At 35.8% G+C, this 17,318-nt stretch overlaps 1 protein-coding gene across 1 annotated transcript in view; it reads right to left on the reverse strand.

Annotated features, from left to right (window-relative positions):
- The window catches only part of COL25A1 (collagen type XXV alpha 1 chain), a 535,414-nt gene that overhangs the window by 40,448 nt on the left and 477,648 nt on the right, over positions 1-17,318 (reverse strand). The window contains exons 23-29 of the mRNA XM_053564529.1: positions 16,775-16,852; positions 9,759-9,782; positions 9,043-9,087; positions 5,094-5,138; positions 2,935-3,015; positions 2,031-2,093; positions 1,348-1,398 (exon numbers count right to left, since the gene is read on the reverse strand). Coding sequence (XP_053420504.1) covers positions 1,348-1,398; positions 2,031-2,093; positions 2,935-3,015; positions 5,094-5,138; positions 9,043-9,087; positions 9,759-9,782; positions 16,775-16,852 — 387 coding nt within the window. The remainder of the gene's footprint in view (positions 1-1,347; positions 1,399-2,030; positions 2,094-2,934; positions 3,016-5,093; positions 5,139-9,042; positions 9,088-9,758; positions 9,783-16,774; positions 16,853-17,318) is intronic.

Here is a 17,318-nt window from a genome sequence, read left to right on the forward strand (position 1 = left end):
GAATAATATTTGTCCTTTAGATAAGTTGTGGATAAACATTTTTAGGAAATGGCTGTTACTTTATCAGGTATTCTTATCTCATTTTAATAATGGTTTTAAATTCCTTCTAATTATGATATGAACAGGATATAGCATTTTCTCTAATTTAATCTTCTAACTTAAAATAGAGAAGTATAAAAAAGCCCAAAGTATACCATTTGCTTAATTCTTAATTAACCATTTAGTTTTAAGAAAATGATTGTTTTCTAAAACAGAAATAGCAGTCAGGAAGAAGTGGAAAGTTGTCTTCCTTGTGTGGCTCACATCACTCCAATGAAGCTCTTTCTTAGAGCATAAGAGGAGGAAAGAGTAATCACAATTCCTCGAGTTTGCATTATTGAAGTTTTTTAGTTTACTGGGGCACCTTAGAGATGCATGTGACCTTTATAGCCTGCTCAACCTGCCCCTATTCTGCACCGGTCCAAAGTGCTCTAACTGTAACTCACCTGGCATTGGTTCAACATTTAGAGAATGATACTTGCTTGCTGACTGCCTTCCCCACTGGCCTTATGTTCTATGAGGGCCGAATCACCGTCTCCACTGACACATACCTATAGTAAACACTGGGCCTGGCTCATGGAATCAACCAAAGTGTATGGCAACTGTGGAAATAGGCTTCATTTATTTAAAATTTTTTTTTAGAGATAAGATCTTGTCCTGTTGCTCAGGTTGGAGTGTAGTAGCTATTTAACAGGTGCGATCACAGCACACCCCAGCCTTGAACTCCCCTGGCTCCAGCGATCCTCTCACCTCAGCCTCCTGAACATTTGGGACTAAAGGTGCATGCCATCACACCTGGCTGAAGTCCAACTTTCATCATGCTATTTTACAAATACGCTTTTGAAAAAATGAACACATAGTAGCTATACATATTTTATAGGGAATGATGTGATATTTCAATACATGTACACATTGAACATTTCGTTAAAGCATCTCAAAACTCAAAGCTTGTTAGAACACTCTTTAATGGTTATAATCATTAATCTTATTTTGCTACTTACAGACTAGAGTAGTGACTGGTTAAAATGCCTGGCCAATGTTCACACCATAAGGTTGCAGTACAGTTTGCCGGATCTGTCTTTGCTTAACTCTCCTGACATAAAACCGCTCTATCTCTTCCCAACCCATGTCTGGGTGAGAGAAAGACAACACTTTAAAGTCATGTATCTCAAAGCACCTCATACTTTCTGTCCATTCCTCAGAGAGGAGCACAAACCCAAGCTGTCTGTTCAGGGTATGTGTTCACATTTTCTCTAGCAGCATGCTTACTAAACAAATAATTGCATTTTGCAGTGAAAGGAAACTTACCATGGGGCCTGGTGGGCCGTGGGGACCTGGTGGGCCTGGTGGGCCTATGATCTGTATGTCCAAAATAAAACATGGGTTTGGTTACTTCATTTAGCTAGGCAGTTCAGCTTGAATCTTGTGCAGGGGTTCTGCTAAGGCCATTGATAGTTAATAGAGGAAGAAGGATACTGGAAATTAGTGATGTGCCTGATTCTCTAGAATTTGAAATTCCTTCATGAGAATAAAAAATTTCAACAAAACAAAAACAGTTGTTCTAAAAAAAGCCAGAACAAATCAAGAGAACATTAAAAAAAAAAGGAAGTAACTGATCACCAAGAAATGCTCTAACACCATGACCGCTATTAAACTTTCAAATACTTCACTAAGCATAAACAGAGCTCCAGAGAAAATAAAAAGTATGTTCTATATTCACAAAGCTCTACTCAACAAGTGTTGTGGGAAAACCACTGATTTTCTCACGATTACACAGTCCTCTGAAAAACTGCTTCTTCCTCAGACCTCTGAGACACTTTGTCTCTCACTGTTCAAGGCCAACATATACTATTTCTACAGTTTGGCAAACAAAATGGTTTGAGGTCTTTCTACTATTGCTAAGCCTTTTAGCAAAGGTGGAACTGGGGAAAGGATAGGTCAGAGTTCCAGAAGTTTCAGGAATCACGGAAGTTCAGCTGCCATGGACTTACAGAAGGACCCTGAGGACCAGGCATTCCAGAGTCTCCCTTTTCTCCCTTCATTCCATTGGCTCCCTACAAATAACCAGTAAGCAGAATTAAGCAGGAAAAGTTATTTTCAAAGTATAAGACTGAATTTTCTCCCCCAAACTATCACCATCTTGAAATTTTATAATATTATGAACATGACGTATAAAAGAAAGACTTATCTCTTCGCATTCTAAAACAGCAAACTTACCAAAATCTCTAGGATTGTGTGTGATGTGTAAAATAAAATATAAAGTAAAGAAAAACTAGGTTGGGCTTAATTAGTTAAAAATGTTACATCTTTTATAGAGGTGCTCATTTTAAATAGGAAAGGCAAGTCTTTTAACTTAGTTTTCACTGACGTTTATATACACTTTGCTTAAAAAGAGGTCTAATGCACTGAAGTTTACTACATTTTTAAAAATTTTTTACAATTTCTACATTTTCCTCTCCAAATTCTCAGTAAAAAATTATTGGGGGAAGCCATAAAAACACCATTCCCATAGTATTAGACACATAAAGAGGGCACTCTTCCAGGTAACTTATTTTTTAATTATTCTATATTTTGGGTTTTATTTTCTTTATGGTTTATTTTGTAATAATTGGTTACCAACATCTTACACATACTAAATTAAAGTGACCAACTATATTAATTTTACTATCTTCTAGTGAAAATAAATCAGGAATATATGAAGGTTTACTTTATAATTCAATTTGGTTACATGCTTTAAAATTTCAGGCTCCTGGCTGGAGGTAATTAACAATACCCCCAAATATTTCAAAATTAAAAAATCAATGATCCATTAGATGGGATTACAGCTAATAATTTAACTCTTCTTCTGATGGGTTTATCTGTCTTATTAAGAACATATAAAAAGTATAAACATACCGGTAATCCAGGAAGTCCAATTCCTCCTTTTTCACCTGGCATTCCGGGGTCCCCCATGTCTCCCTTTGAGCCTTTGAGTCCCTGCATAGGATAGGAGTTGCATGTTAAGAAGCATAGTGACCCTTGATAGTTACACCCTACGGGAAATGCAATTCCAGATCAATTTTTTCAATAGGTGGGTTGTATGCTGAGACAATTCTTTTTTTAGGTAGTTATTTTGATAGCAACCTTCTATATCCAATCAATACTATTTCCCCTTGTAATGGAAGGGATCAAGTTCTATTAAGCCCCTATTGGGATCAATAGGACTTTGGACAATAAGTTTTCCTCTCATTGCTCCTCGATAGATTACTTCAATCAAATCTATGAAGTCTTTTTTTGTTTTGAAACTCCCACAAACTTAGTCTGATCTGGAGACAATATGATCTAGCTGCAGGCAGACAGGATCTTCATCTCTCCCAAACCTGAGCACCAACACCTTCTCAGCAGTACTTTTTATCACCTGGTCTACTTCCTTTTTGCAGGTCAGCTTGGGCAATAGGAAGCTCATCTTGAAATAATTCAAATGTTAATCTTCACCATCAATTATTGGGGCGTATGTGAAAGTATTTTTCTGGGTGGCTGCGCTACTCCCGGCCCGCAACTGCCGGGCACAATGATACGTCCCTAAAAGTAATATTCTTATCTAACACTTTCTTCTGCTGAGTATATGTTCATTAACTGTATCAAGAATCCCCTTAATTTCTTATGATTTCCTTGATGTTAGCTGTTTTTTGGGTTAAGTATGGAAACCCAGAAAACGCTAAAGACTGCTAAACTAACCGTGATTCCATTCTGAATTCTAAGTTCTGTCCACATTCTTCTGGCCATATTCTTATAGGACAAGAGTTATCAAACCATGGTTCATTAGCCAAATCCATCCCAGGGATTACTTTTGTACAGGTTGAATGCTTTTTAAATTTTTTAAAGGGATGCTAAAAAAAATACAAGATAGACACTGTACATGGCCTGCAAAACCTAGAACATTTACTGTCTGGCCTGTATTTATTTATTTATTTATTTATTTATTTATTGGACAGAGTTTCACTCTGTCACCCTGGGTAGTAGTGCCCTGGAGTCATAACTCACATCAACCTCAAACTCTTGGTCATTCTGTTGCCTCAACCTCCTGTGTAGCTGGGACTATTGACACCTGCCACAATACCCAGCTATTTCTAGAGACAGGATTTTTTTTTTATTTTTTATTCATTATTAAATCATAGCTGTGTACATTAATGCAATCATGGGGTACCATACACTGGCTTGATACACTATTTGACATATTTTCATCACACTGGTTAACATAGCTTTCCTGGCATTTTCTTAGTTACTATGTTAAGACATTTATATTCTACATTTAGTAAGTTTCACATGTACCCTTCTCAGATGCACCGTAGGTGTGATCCCACCAATCACCCTCCCTCTGCCCATCCTCCCTTCTTCCCTCCTCTTAGAGGCAGGATTTTGATCTTGCTCAGGCTGCTCTCGAACTCCTGAGCTCAAGCAGTACACCTGCTTCATCCTCCCAGAGTGCTGGGATTACAGGCATGAGACACTGCTCCCAGCTTTTGGCCAATATTAAAAGAAGTTTGGCAATCTCTGTTTTAAGGTAATCTTTGAAGATACAGCCATGCTCTGCAAAGTGGCAAGTGCCTTGACTGTTTCCCTCTTTTCAAAGGATCTAGAAGATTTGGCATTATCTTTAATTGAGAAAACAAAATATTGTCAAAATAACACATATAAACAATATCTAATTTTGTTGAAACTATAGATATTCATTTTAATCATAAATTACTTGTATTAAACTGATAAAAAATTAGCTATTTTTTCTAAATTGATAGTGATCTTATAAGTCTATTGAAATTTGAAGAGGAATCACTGGTAGCTTGATAGGGAGTATTAATAGCAAAACTAAAACATTATAAAACTTGAAGATTTGCAAATGAAACTAATGTTTAATTTAAAACCAACTGGTTTTTTAGAGTTAAGGTAGACTCTAGAACAGATGATAAAAAAAGAGAGGATATCATATATCAACACTCATGACTTTTTGTCTTTAAGCTTACAAAGTAGTGATCAATAATAATGCTTTAAATATGGTATATATCTTTAAAAATTACCTGCTCTCCATCAACTCCTGGGATTCCTGGAGCTCCTTGCTCTCCCTGTTAAGATAAAAAGTGATAGCTTATCTCCATTTATCATTGGTAACATATTATACTAAATAAAAAATGAAGCTAGTTGAGTAACAGTACAATCTGACTTTCAACAAATGCATGGTAACACAAGAATACTCTATTACAGTAGATATCTAAACTAAGTGAAATAATAATCTTTCTTGAAGATTATCCATATTACTTATATATAGCTTAGATCCAGTGTTTTTACTTTCTTCTCCATGTGAGATGCAGGCTGAAAAATACAGAAAAGGAAAACTGACAGAGATAATGTGATAGGTAAACATATCCTATAGTAACAGCCTATATGCTTTAGTTAATTTTTTTCTCCATACAAAATCTGTGTAGTTTTTCTGTTTCCAACTTCAGTAAAGAGCAAACCATACACTCAATCTAAGAAAAAATAAAATGCAAAACTTCATGAATTTACAAGACTATTTTAATTGGCACAGTTTGAACAGTAGATACAAATTGATGATTGTGAGTGTGCTATTTCCAGAAATACCTCACTGACGGATGTTATAAATCAGATAATCTTTTAGTTTATGTGGAATTACTTTTGGATCAATTCAATTTCCTATACTGTGCTGAATTAATTGGGAAGAAGGGGATTAAGAAAGGCGATTAAGCATCTGTTATTTAAATAAATCTCAGGCATATTATATAAATTTGTTTTAAATGGAATAATCTGTGGTCTAAAAAAAAATCTGTATATTTTGAGTTTGTTGACAGATTTTTTTTTTTAGGCCAAACACTGTTATATTGAAAACAAATTTATATAATATGCCTGAGATTTATTTAAATAACAGATACTTAGTCACCTTTCAGTTTTGAGAGATACTGAACAAATTCCTTAAGAGATAAGACAGTCATTTATGTGAATCCCATCACAGATACCTCTGATTCTCACATTGTGGCAACTGTGTATCAACAGCTCTTCTGAGTGTGAGGGAACTACCTCACAGACAGATTTCCAACCCCAACGGAGCTGACTTGGGGCTGTAGTTTTCTAGAAAGGCTTGTTTGCTGATGCTATAAACCACAATATTGAAATGGGTAGAGCTCTTTGCCCTGGTAAAAACTTTAAGAGCTGTGGGCTACGGGATGAAATTTGAGCTTTCCAATGTTTAAGGAAGGTATGACCTTATGGTTTTAAACAAATGAAATAAAAAAGGGGAAAAGGGAACTTTTCTTTATTTCAGATTTCCTGCTCTTTGTGATAGCAGGAAAGTTTATTTTGCCACAAACAAGTCTGCTGAGTTTGGATGCACCTGGCTAAGCCCTTGTTTCATTCACAGTCTGAATACTTGTCAGCACTGTGGGTCCAATAATGATGGCCCTGCTAAGCTTTCCCTTTAAAATATGACTCACAAGTGTTTAAAAGAAAAGCATCACTCATGAGTCATTCATTTATCCTTCACCCCTCAAATGTGGTTTGTGAGAGTTACTTGATGTCTAAGAAACCAAACAATTCTTGTTTGATAAAGGAAGGAGAAATGCTAAGTGTATAAGTTCCCATTCAATTTGACACTGAGTTCTGAGATGAGAATGAGTTCTATATTTGATTCATGCTACATTTTGCTATCTCTTGGTCATAGCGACATCTCATCCCAGTTATCCCAATCTTCTCAAGCAGAGATCAAGGAAAGCATGAAGGACGTCATCTCAGCTAACACAAGAGCTCAATTACAAGCCCATTGTGGGGTGGATGTGGTAGGGGTGACAGTTTAGTAGAAGGATGCTAAGGGTGGGAGGAGAGGAAGAATGACTAACTCCCCCTTTATATTAATCTGACCAACCTCTCCCCATCTTTCAGTTTCAACTCAAAGTCATTTGTGACTCCCCCGACTTAGAGGGGCCTTCTCATGCACATCCATAGCACATGTTCTTAATCAAACACTTATTTTATTAATAATTGTGACTTTACTTGCCCATCTCCCTCACTAAGCTCCTTGTTGAAACCTCTTACTAGTATCCTTACCAGTTACTAGTCCTTATCATAAAGCAGAGGCTAAAAACTACTTATTGCATCACTTAATTATTAAATGAATAAGAATTGTATTATAAAACCAAGGGGATGCAGGATTTATTTATTTATTTATTTATAGTGGTAAGACAGGATTTTTATTAAACAGAAAAAAATACAGAAGCAGAAAAAGCACCAGCGCCTCTGGCAAAGGGGAAGACCCAAGCTGGAAATCTCTTTCATGGGTCTTTTGTCTAGAGGAGATGCAGGCTTTAGTGGTACTGACTTTTGAATGAGATGGTCCTTTTTGCCTCTTTGTGCTTCTGTAGGCTTTTGGGCTACAGAGCAAAGTCCTAGAAATTTTGAGGTTTGTGAGCAATGAGGTATGTATTTAGCTTTGGGAACAATTTGGTTTTGGAGACTTTGTTAAGTGAGGAGATGAAGCAAGGAGCTTAGACCTTGGTTGACTCTACACAAAGGGAAAAGGAACTTGCAGATTTCCTTCTAGATTGTCTGGTCTAGATCACCGAGATAGTAAAAAGCAGAGATCCCTGCATTCTTGATCATCAGGAATAAAGACTGCATGTGACTGAAGCATTTTTTGTGTAACTTCTCTTAGGGAGACCAGAATGTGGTGGAGAAATACACAGGTAAGAATCCTACACCTTACATTACTGTTATGCAGGAAACCTGTTTGAAATTGGGATCTATGTTCCAAATACATTTTACATAGGCAAGGACTTCAGCAGTATTTTGCCTTATATTCCTTTATATAATAGAAAAATAAAATTTTCTATGTACTAGTTTTCTGTTTTTAAGCATCTTGAAAGAGAAGAGTACAAAAGCTCATATGAGCGTTATGATAGACTTAAGCAAATAAACTGGTTTAAGAAGCATAAACAAAAGATGAATCTCAAAACCACTTGAATCTTCTACAAGAATCTAATGACGAAAGCCATATTTCAACACATGTAATTCAGTTCTGAAAAGCCAGAGTCATGGGCCATGTGTTAATTGATCAAACATGGTTGATTGAATAACTAAGCTTTAGTTTAAAAGGATAAAGTTAACACAATCAACAAATTTAGAAAGAATCAAGTGACTCTAGGTTTTTACTGCTTGTAGTTGGTGTGTTTCATTAGATTAGATTAAAACAGCAAAATGAATATATAAAATACAGGAATATGTCATAAAAAAGACTCAAAAATGATTCTCCAAATTGTCATTTGTGAATGCATCATGCTACAGCTTCCCTTCTTCTTTTTATTACAAAAGAATTGGAAGTAAGGATCTTTCTCAATGTCAAAGTAAATTTCCTTCAATCTTCCTCTATTTTCTTTTATTATTTATTTATTTATTTATTTTTGTTTTTGAGACAGAGTGTCACTTGGTCACCCTGGGTAGGGTGCTGTAGCATCATACCTCACAGCAAACTCAAACTCTTAGGCTCAAGGGATCCTCTTCCCTCAGCTTTCCAAGTAGCTGGGACTATTGGAGCCTGCCACAATGCCAGGCTATTTTTAGAGATGGGGTTTCACTCTTGCTCAGGCTGGTCTTGAACTCCTGAGCTCAAGGGATACACCCACCTCTGCCTCCCAGAATGCTAGGTGAGCCACCCCACCGGGCCCTTCTATTTTTTTTTTTTATACACCACATTTAATATCTCTTCACATTTATAATTTCTATGAAGCATGTTTTTCTTTTGTTTAATAGTCGTTTTTTTAATGTCCTCCCCTTAAATTTAATTTCTGTACCTTCTTTTCTAATTTTCCCTCTGCCTTCAGTCCAAACCTTACTCTTTTCCTTCATTCTCTGAAGCAATATGGCCAATCTCAGCTTCTCTAACATTTTATAAGATTGGTTTTCAAGGACACATATTCCTGTGTACTGTATACAGTAAATGGAAACAAGTAAATAAAGAATAACCTTTGGCCCTTGTAGTCCTTGAGGTCCGGGAGGTCCAGGGGGACCCTAAATCAACAAAAGATACAATTTTAAAAAGTAATAAGTATATGTATTAAAATTCATGCTTTAAATAATAAACACATTTTGTACTTCTCCTATTTCTGTTATAATCAGATATCCCTCAGTCTTGATTATAATGGGGAAAAATTTCACTAGTTATATAATTATAAAATTATTTATATATATTATTGTACCCTCAATGAATCCCCAACAATAAAAAAAATTACTTATATATATGCTAAAATATCTACACATTTTAGGTCAAAATAATACTGAAGATGCTTTTGGGTTTATTCTGCAGATGATATAAAATTGCAGCTGTGCCCCAAATTCACCTTCTTGGAATTAATTAGCTTACAAATATTACCTGTATTTCTAGATACACTCCTTGCCCCCTTCACCCCAAGGGTTTTGATTTCTCAAGTTCTAAAGAACAAAGCTTTATTATTAAGATAAGGCCAAAGACTTAGAAGAAAATGAACAATAACTTTGCTTCATGACTTTTTCACTAAGTAGACAAAGTGATTCAATGGGGACAGATGTTGTAAAAGCTTATTAATATAAGGACACACAAAATTGTCAGATAAAAACAATTGCTACATTAGTACCATTTTGACTGGCATGCATGAACACCAAATACAAATCACAAACCACAGAAATCATGCAATAGGAGTTACCGTGACAGTTAAGGTAGTAATCCTCTGTAGAGAAAATGTATTGACAAAGACAGAGTTACCTATTTGTGTGCCAAAATACAATTATACATTTCTGAAATAGTCAACTTTTTGCATATGTTTTGGCATATTTTCTGAAGACTTATAAGGAATTGAAAAGACGCTGAAAATATATCATCCTATCTTCAACACAGTATAGTTGTAAAGACTTTTAAAAAGTTAATTTTAGAATCTCATGTAAAAAGAAATCTATGGTTGAAGAAAAAAAAGTCAAAATTTTAATTCACCCGATTAAAAACATTATACAGCAAAGTAATGCACACTAGAGTTTTGTCAGCATAAAATTGTGAACTGAGAAATTTTGCTATTGATAAAAGCTCTACTCTATCATCAGGTGGGATAAAAGCTCTACTGTAGAGAGCACTTTGACTAGAGGGTTCAGAAATATTCTATTGCATGCTTTTTCTTTTAATCTATAGCTCATCTGTTGCATTAAAATTAACTTTGTGTGTGTGCTTCTCATGACTAAAGATATTAGTTGACATACAATTAATCTGGTTTCTTTTTTTTTTTTTTTTGTGGTTTTGGGCGGGGGCTGGGTTTGAACCCACCACCTCCAGCATATGGGACTGGCGCCCTACTCCTTGAGCCACAGGTGCCGCCGATCTAGTTTCTTAAAGTGTTAGAAAACTGTAATAAAATACAGAGGGTGCCAAAAAAAATTTATGTACACTTTAAGTGAGGTTATCTACGTTATTACTTGTCAAAGTTGAATTGAAGGTATTGTTACTGGTTAAGCATCCCTAGACATGCTATACACATCCATTTTACCTGTAATTCATATACTTTTTGGGAATGGTTGATTTAACTTCCAACAAGACCTCTTAAAATGTGTATGCATATTTTTTGCACCCTGTATATTCTCTCAAAGTACGACTCTCCAAACATGATCACTAATCCATGAGTCATATTTTTGTATTAATATTTTCTAGTCTAGATCTTGAGTGAAAAGTTCTATGGGGCCTGTAAGCACTGTATGAAATCACAGAGGGGGAATACTTTCCATTAGGGGATCTGGTCATAGAGAAAATTTATTTGATTATATGTAAATTTGTGAGTATCAATTTAACACTATCTTTTTATTTTCTACTACTTCATTCCAATTACTCAAGTGGTTGTTATTGTTTTTATTATTGTTGTAAAAAATAACTATAACATTATTAATCTTATATCAAACACTTACTTGAGTTTCTAGTGACACCATGTCATCATTCTTTGGAAAGTAATATATTTATCCATGTGTACAGATGGTTAAAGTTTATATTTTATAAGAAAAATCAGTCATGGTCATTATAGCTTCAGAGAAAACATAATAGGAAAAAAAATCAGTGCATCTAAGATAAAAAGCAAAATAGCCACAAACTGAGGACAAGGTATAAAAAAAAGGAGGGCCTAGAATTTTATACCCTCAGATCTATGAAACATAAGGCATGGTTACACTTTATTCTTCAGGGATTCACCTTGAACAAGAATTGGATTTATAGTTATGAGAAAACTACTTTTCCACTCTTATAATGTAGATGAGTCATTTAAACAAGGCTATTTGAAAATTATAGAGTATAAGTAATTTTTTTATCATTGCCTTCTGATTATATATTACTTTCAACCTAGAAAACAGAATCATAAAACCTTAGAGAGGAAAGGGAGTTTAAAATTTGAACTGTGAAGTTTTTCTACCATGTGCCAATTCATTTTTTTGCCTGAACACAAACTAGTTTGTAATGTTTTCTATTAAGCTGCATAGTAAAAACATGTTGTTAACAGTAACTCAATGAACAGATAGGTTTTAAATGATTTTGTTAAATAACTATGTTTATAAGACCTGAAAATTGTGTGGCGTCCCATCCAGTTAACAGAAGAACAAATGGCAGCAAGCTGACTTCACACAGACATGGTTCTTTTTTTTTGCTTTTGTTTTTGTTTTAAACCCGTAGGTTTTTTTATTTATTTATTTATTTTTATTAAACCATAGCTGTGTACATTAGTATGATCGTGGGGCACCATACACTTGGTTCATAGATCGTTTGACACATTTTCATCACATTAGCTAACATAGCTTTTGTAGCATTTTCTTAGTTATTTTGCTATGGTTCTGACCACCATCTGGAAGCGTCGGAGTGCGGACACACAGAGAAGTCCTAAAGACGTCGGCTCACTCTGGATTTCATGTATGTGGCCCCTCTAAGTTAAAGCTACATAAACTCAGCAGGGTTTCCTCTTGAACTGCAGTAATGATTTAAAAACCAGAATTTTTGGTAGCGATAGAGAAAGACGTGCCATTCTCTAGTGAGACGTGATGTGAAACGGGAGGTGTGAACTAGAGCAACTGTAAATTGGGTAAAGTCTCAGAGGCTGCTGTGTGATTTATTCCCTGAGATGACCATAGGAATCTCTTTAGAATTCAAGGTTATTTTCTGTCCTTTCTTACAATGATGCAAGCTTAAAATTATCCATGATTTATCCTATGTAACAGGTTAAGTTAAATGGTGATGAGAATTTTTAAAAGTTTGAGTTAGGAAACAGGCTTTACTGCTAATTGTGGAAATTTAAACACCTTAAATAAAAATAAATAGCTTATGGTAATGCTTGTGTAAACAACAATTTTCAATAGAGGCAACAGTAAAGTTTTATATTTCTAATGTGGTCTGATTATAACCGTAATATACTCCTATTTATCTAATTTATCCGAGGTGTTTTCTTTTTCTTTTTTTTTTGGCAGATTGTTTCAAAGAGGCAATAATGAAATGAAATCTGTGAAATTATAACTATACATCAAAAGAATTATGTTTACCACCTCTTCTCAATCTAACTTAATTGATATTATTAGGGACTCTTAATCTACTAGAACACTATACAAGAAAGCCAATAAATAGTTTTGAATTAAAAAAATAACTATATGCTATTTATAAGCACAGCATATAGTTATTCTAACAACCCCACAAAAATAATAAGTCTTTAGGTTGGGACATTAGCCTGAGCTAGTTGACTCCGATGGATATTGACTGCTTTATAGTCATACAGAACTCAAGATAAGAAAAAGAAACTGAGATACATATCTTTTCATATCAAGATGTATCATATTTTTTTTTAAAGTATACTGCTTTCAGACACATCTATAAAAGTGTTCAGAAGCTCCCCAAAATAGCCCTGGGAATAATGTTACATTCCACAGACTCATAGAAAAATTTATTCCAATAACATCTTCATTTTGCCGATAAGATCACTGAAACCTAGATATATTAAGTGATCTCCAAAATGACTCAGCTAGTTAGTAGTAGCTGGGAGATTGAAACAGATATTTCCATTTTAGGCTAAAATAGCTTGCTTCATGCTAGATACTGTTCATGCAAAGAATGCTTTAAAAACCCATTCATACTGTTGCAGAAAATAGCCAATAATTTTGGAGAAGTTTTTGGAAGATAAGAGACTAGGCAGCTCTTAAAGGTGGTAGCAAGAATTATGATGCTACTGAAATGTCCCTGTTTAACGGACATTTACAATACTGCTAACAAATTAAGTTCTTAAAAAGTGTCCATCTACTATTTTATAAGAACTTTAAAACATAGTAAGCACACCAAAACTTTGTCTCTATCTCTTTTTTTCTCCACATATAGTTATCAACCCATGGAAAAGGGAACTATTTAGAAAACTGGCTATAGAACTTTATAATAATCCAGAAGCTGCAAATCACAAAATCCCAAGATTAGAGATGTTGGCGTGGATGTGGAGAAAAGGGAACACTTCTACACCGCTGGTGGGAATGCAAATTAATACATTCCTTTTGGAAAGATGTATGGAGAACACTTAGAGATCTAAAAATAGATCTGCCATTCAATCCTGTAATCCCTCTACTGGGCATATATCCAGAAGACCAAAAATCACATCATAACAAAGATATTTGTACCAGAATGTTTATTGCAGCCTAATTCATAATTGCTAAGTCATGGAAGAAGCCCAAGTGCCCATCGATCCACGAATGGATTAATAAATTGTGGTATATGTACACATGGAATATTATGAAGCCTTAAAGAAAGAAGGAGACTTTACCTCTTTCATGTCAACATGGATGGAGCTGGAACATATTCTTCTTAGTAAAGTATCTCAAGAATGGAAGAAAAAGTATCCAATGTACTCAGCCCTACTATGAAACTAATTTATGGCTTTCATATGAAAGCTATAACCCAGTTATAACCTAAGAATATGGGAAAGGGGGAGGATGGGTGAAGGGAGGGCGATTGGTGGGATTACACCTGTGGTGCATTTTACAAGGGTACATGTGAAACTTAGTAAATGTAGAATATAAATGTCTTAACGCAATAAGAAAATGCCAGAAAGGCTATGTTAACCAGTGTGATGAAAATGTGTCAAACTGTTTACAAAACCAGTGTATGGTGCCCCATGATCGCATTAATATACACAGCTATGATTTAATAATAATAAAAAAATTATCCAGAGGCTGTGGTGTACTTATGCTGGTCTACTTATACTAAGGAACATAACTTAAGATGTTGACTAGATATACCGTACAGCCAACAATTCTCCAACCAGTAAACATGCTTTTGTTTGTATTTTACCAGAAGATAAAGAATGAAAAGATCAGAAAAATAGGCTGAACTAAAAACAGATTTTGCAAAAACCAGATCAGAAAAATAGGCTGAACTGAAAACAGATTTTGCAAAAACCATTTAAGAAATACTAGTTAAAATAACTAATTGTAGCAAAGGACCCATAGAGGTATATATCTCCCATAATTAGATCATGCCAGTGAAATCATGAAGATGGAAAAACGATTCAAATAGGTACAAAATAGTAGAGAAATATTTCAAACAACTAATTTGGTTTTCAAACAAAGCAATGGCTTGTAATATGGCCGGGCGCGGTGGCTCATACCTATAACCCTAGCACTTGGGAGGCCAAGGCAGGTGGATTGTCCGAGCTCATGGGTTTGAGACCAGCCTGAGCCAAAGCAAGACCTCATCTAGAAAAAATAGCCAGGTAGTCCCAGCTTCTTGGGAGACTGAGGCAAGAGAACTGCTTGAGCCCAAGAGTTGGAGGTTGCTGTGAGCTATGATGCCACAGCACTTATTGAGGGTGACAAAGTAAGACTCTATCTCAAAAAAAAAAAAAATGGCTTATACATGTGAATTAACCATGTTTATTCAACCAATAATTTTTAATATTTACATGCCCAGACAATGTAAGTAGAATGCATTTTCTGTCACCAAGAAATTTACAATCTGGTAAGAGGCAAGACTAAATTCAAGTATGGATGATAAACTACTGTGCCCTGACTACTAACATGTACAGGATTAAGAGGTGGAACTCACCTGGGTGGCAACAGTAGATAGTAGAATAGGATTTAGATGGAAAAGAAAGGAAAAAAGAGTGGATGCTTACAAGGGTACATGTGAAACTTACTAAATGTAGAATATAAATGTCTTAACACAATAACTAAGAAAATGCCATGAAGGCTATGTTAACCAGTGTGATGAAAATAGTTCAAAAAAAAGAATGGAATGAACCCAGTTGAAAAGTATATTTGTGTGACTGGGTAAGAATGGTCACATAGGGGAAAACACTATGCTGTGGAGAAATAAAAGGTTCATCATAGGAAGGGCAAGATTACAGTCTTAAAATGGAGACGGTTGAGTTCAATCAAATAAGCAGTGAAAGGTCACTTAGATTTCTGAGCCAATTAGAGCCCTCAAAGCAGAGAGAAATTATTGAAATTAACCTTGGAATGATACACAAGATGGATGAGAAAGTCTGGGAGACATTATGGGAAGAAGAATTACATTAGGTATAAATGTATACCTAATAGGTATCCTAAAGTAAATAGGATATGGACCTTTTGGAAATGAAGAATAGGAAGCCTCAAGAGACACTTTGAAAAGGACATAGCAGCACCTGGTAAAACTGAATAAATATATAACTAAAAATAGTTTTTAAATGTCTCTAAAGTTTCTATCCCCCCAAATTCAAAGACTCATGGTGTCAGTAACAGAAACTAGTCTGTTAAGAAAGGAAATCATTTGGTAGGTGGGAGAGGTAATCGGTCTAACTTCATGTATGTGTGGAAGTTAGTAGGAAATGGAGCTTCCAGAGTGAAAGTATTCTTAGACACATGAAGGCCTACACAGAATAGAGCAGGAAGCGAAATAATCCAGAACTCTAACGTGGAAGAACACAGAAGGATGAATATGCCAAGAAAAGAACATTTCAAAATGATGGTGGTTTGGTATCAATATCACAGAAAAGCAAAGGTGATGAGAATAATGGGCTTGACACAGAGTTAGTGTTGACTTTTGGAAGAGACATTGCCCCAGAATGATGATAGAGACTAGAGTGCAATAGTCTAAACATGAAAAGGATGAACAGGAAGCAAAGGTGATGGAAACAAGCCACATAGTCTATTTTTTACTTAAAGGAAGGAAAAGAATTGAAGGGCAGTAGCAATAAGAAATAGAGAGAGCTTGCTGTGTGGCAACAAGGTTCTAAGTGTGTAATATGTATTTCGCCATTTGGTCCTCTCAACAACCCTGCAAGGCAGACACTGACTGCTACTATCCTCATTTTGCAGATAGGAAAACTGAGGCACACAGAAGTGAAATAACTTGCCTTAGGTCACACATTCGATAAGCAAGAAAACTGACATTTGAACCCAGCCAGCTGCAGCTCCACAGCTGAACTCCCTCTTTCAGCAAGGAGGCAAAGGTTGGTCCAACTGGCACAAGATTCACACCTGGTAAAAACTTAAATATAGTCAAAGGTAGAAGGGAAAGAAAAGAAGGGATTACAAAATGCTACAAAACAAGGAAGATGAACTGGGGCAGAGAGAAGGACATGGGTTCAGGAGAGCAGGGAGAAGGGTGCTTTGAGCAGCGGAGTCCCCTGAGCCAGGGGATGTGGAAGCTCATCAGTGTCCTGTCTGCATGTGAGGGCGGGGAGCAGTCACTTACCTGTAAGGCTTCATGGAGGTTGCCATTGTAGTCTATGATCTCGGTGGCTCCTTGATCTCCTTTTTGACCAGGTGGACCCTGCAACAAAAAACCACCCAGGGAAAATCATGGGAGATATACTAGCATATAGAGTGGACTGTGGCAGAAGCAAAAACAGCAACTTGCAGCTCTCTTTGATATTACTCCTCTACTAAGGCCCAACTGTACTTTAGAATAAATAAATAAATATGTCACAATTTTGTCCTTATTTTGGAAAAGGCAAATTACTTCTAACTTCTTGCCTCTTGTAGGTTGAAGATATGAGATCTGATTTTCAAAATGATAGAACTTTTTTTTTTTTTTGAGGCAGAGCCTCAAGCTATCACCCTGGGTAGAGTGCTGTGGCATCAGAGCTCACGGCAACCTCCAACTCCTGGGCTTAAGCGATTCGCTTGCCTCAGGCCTGGAGTAGCTGGGACTATGTGCGCCCGCCACAACACCTGGCTATTTTTTTGTTGTAGTTGTCATTGTTGTTTGGCAGGTCCAGGCTGGATTCAAACCCACC

This window comes from Nycticebus coucang, chromosome 1 (assembly GCF_027406575.1).
Source record: "Nycticebus coucang isolate mNycCou1 chromosome 1, mNycCou1.pri, whole genome shotgun sequence".
NCBI classification, from domain to species: Eukaryota; Metazoa; Chordata; class Mammalia; order Primates; family Lorisidae; genus Nycticebus; species Nycticebus coucang.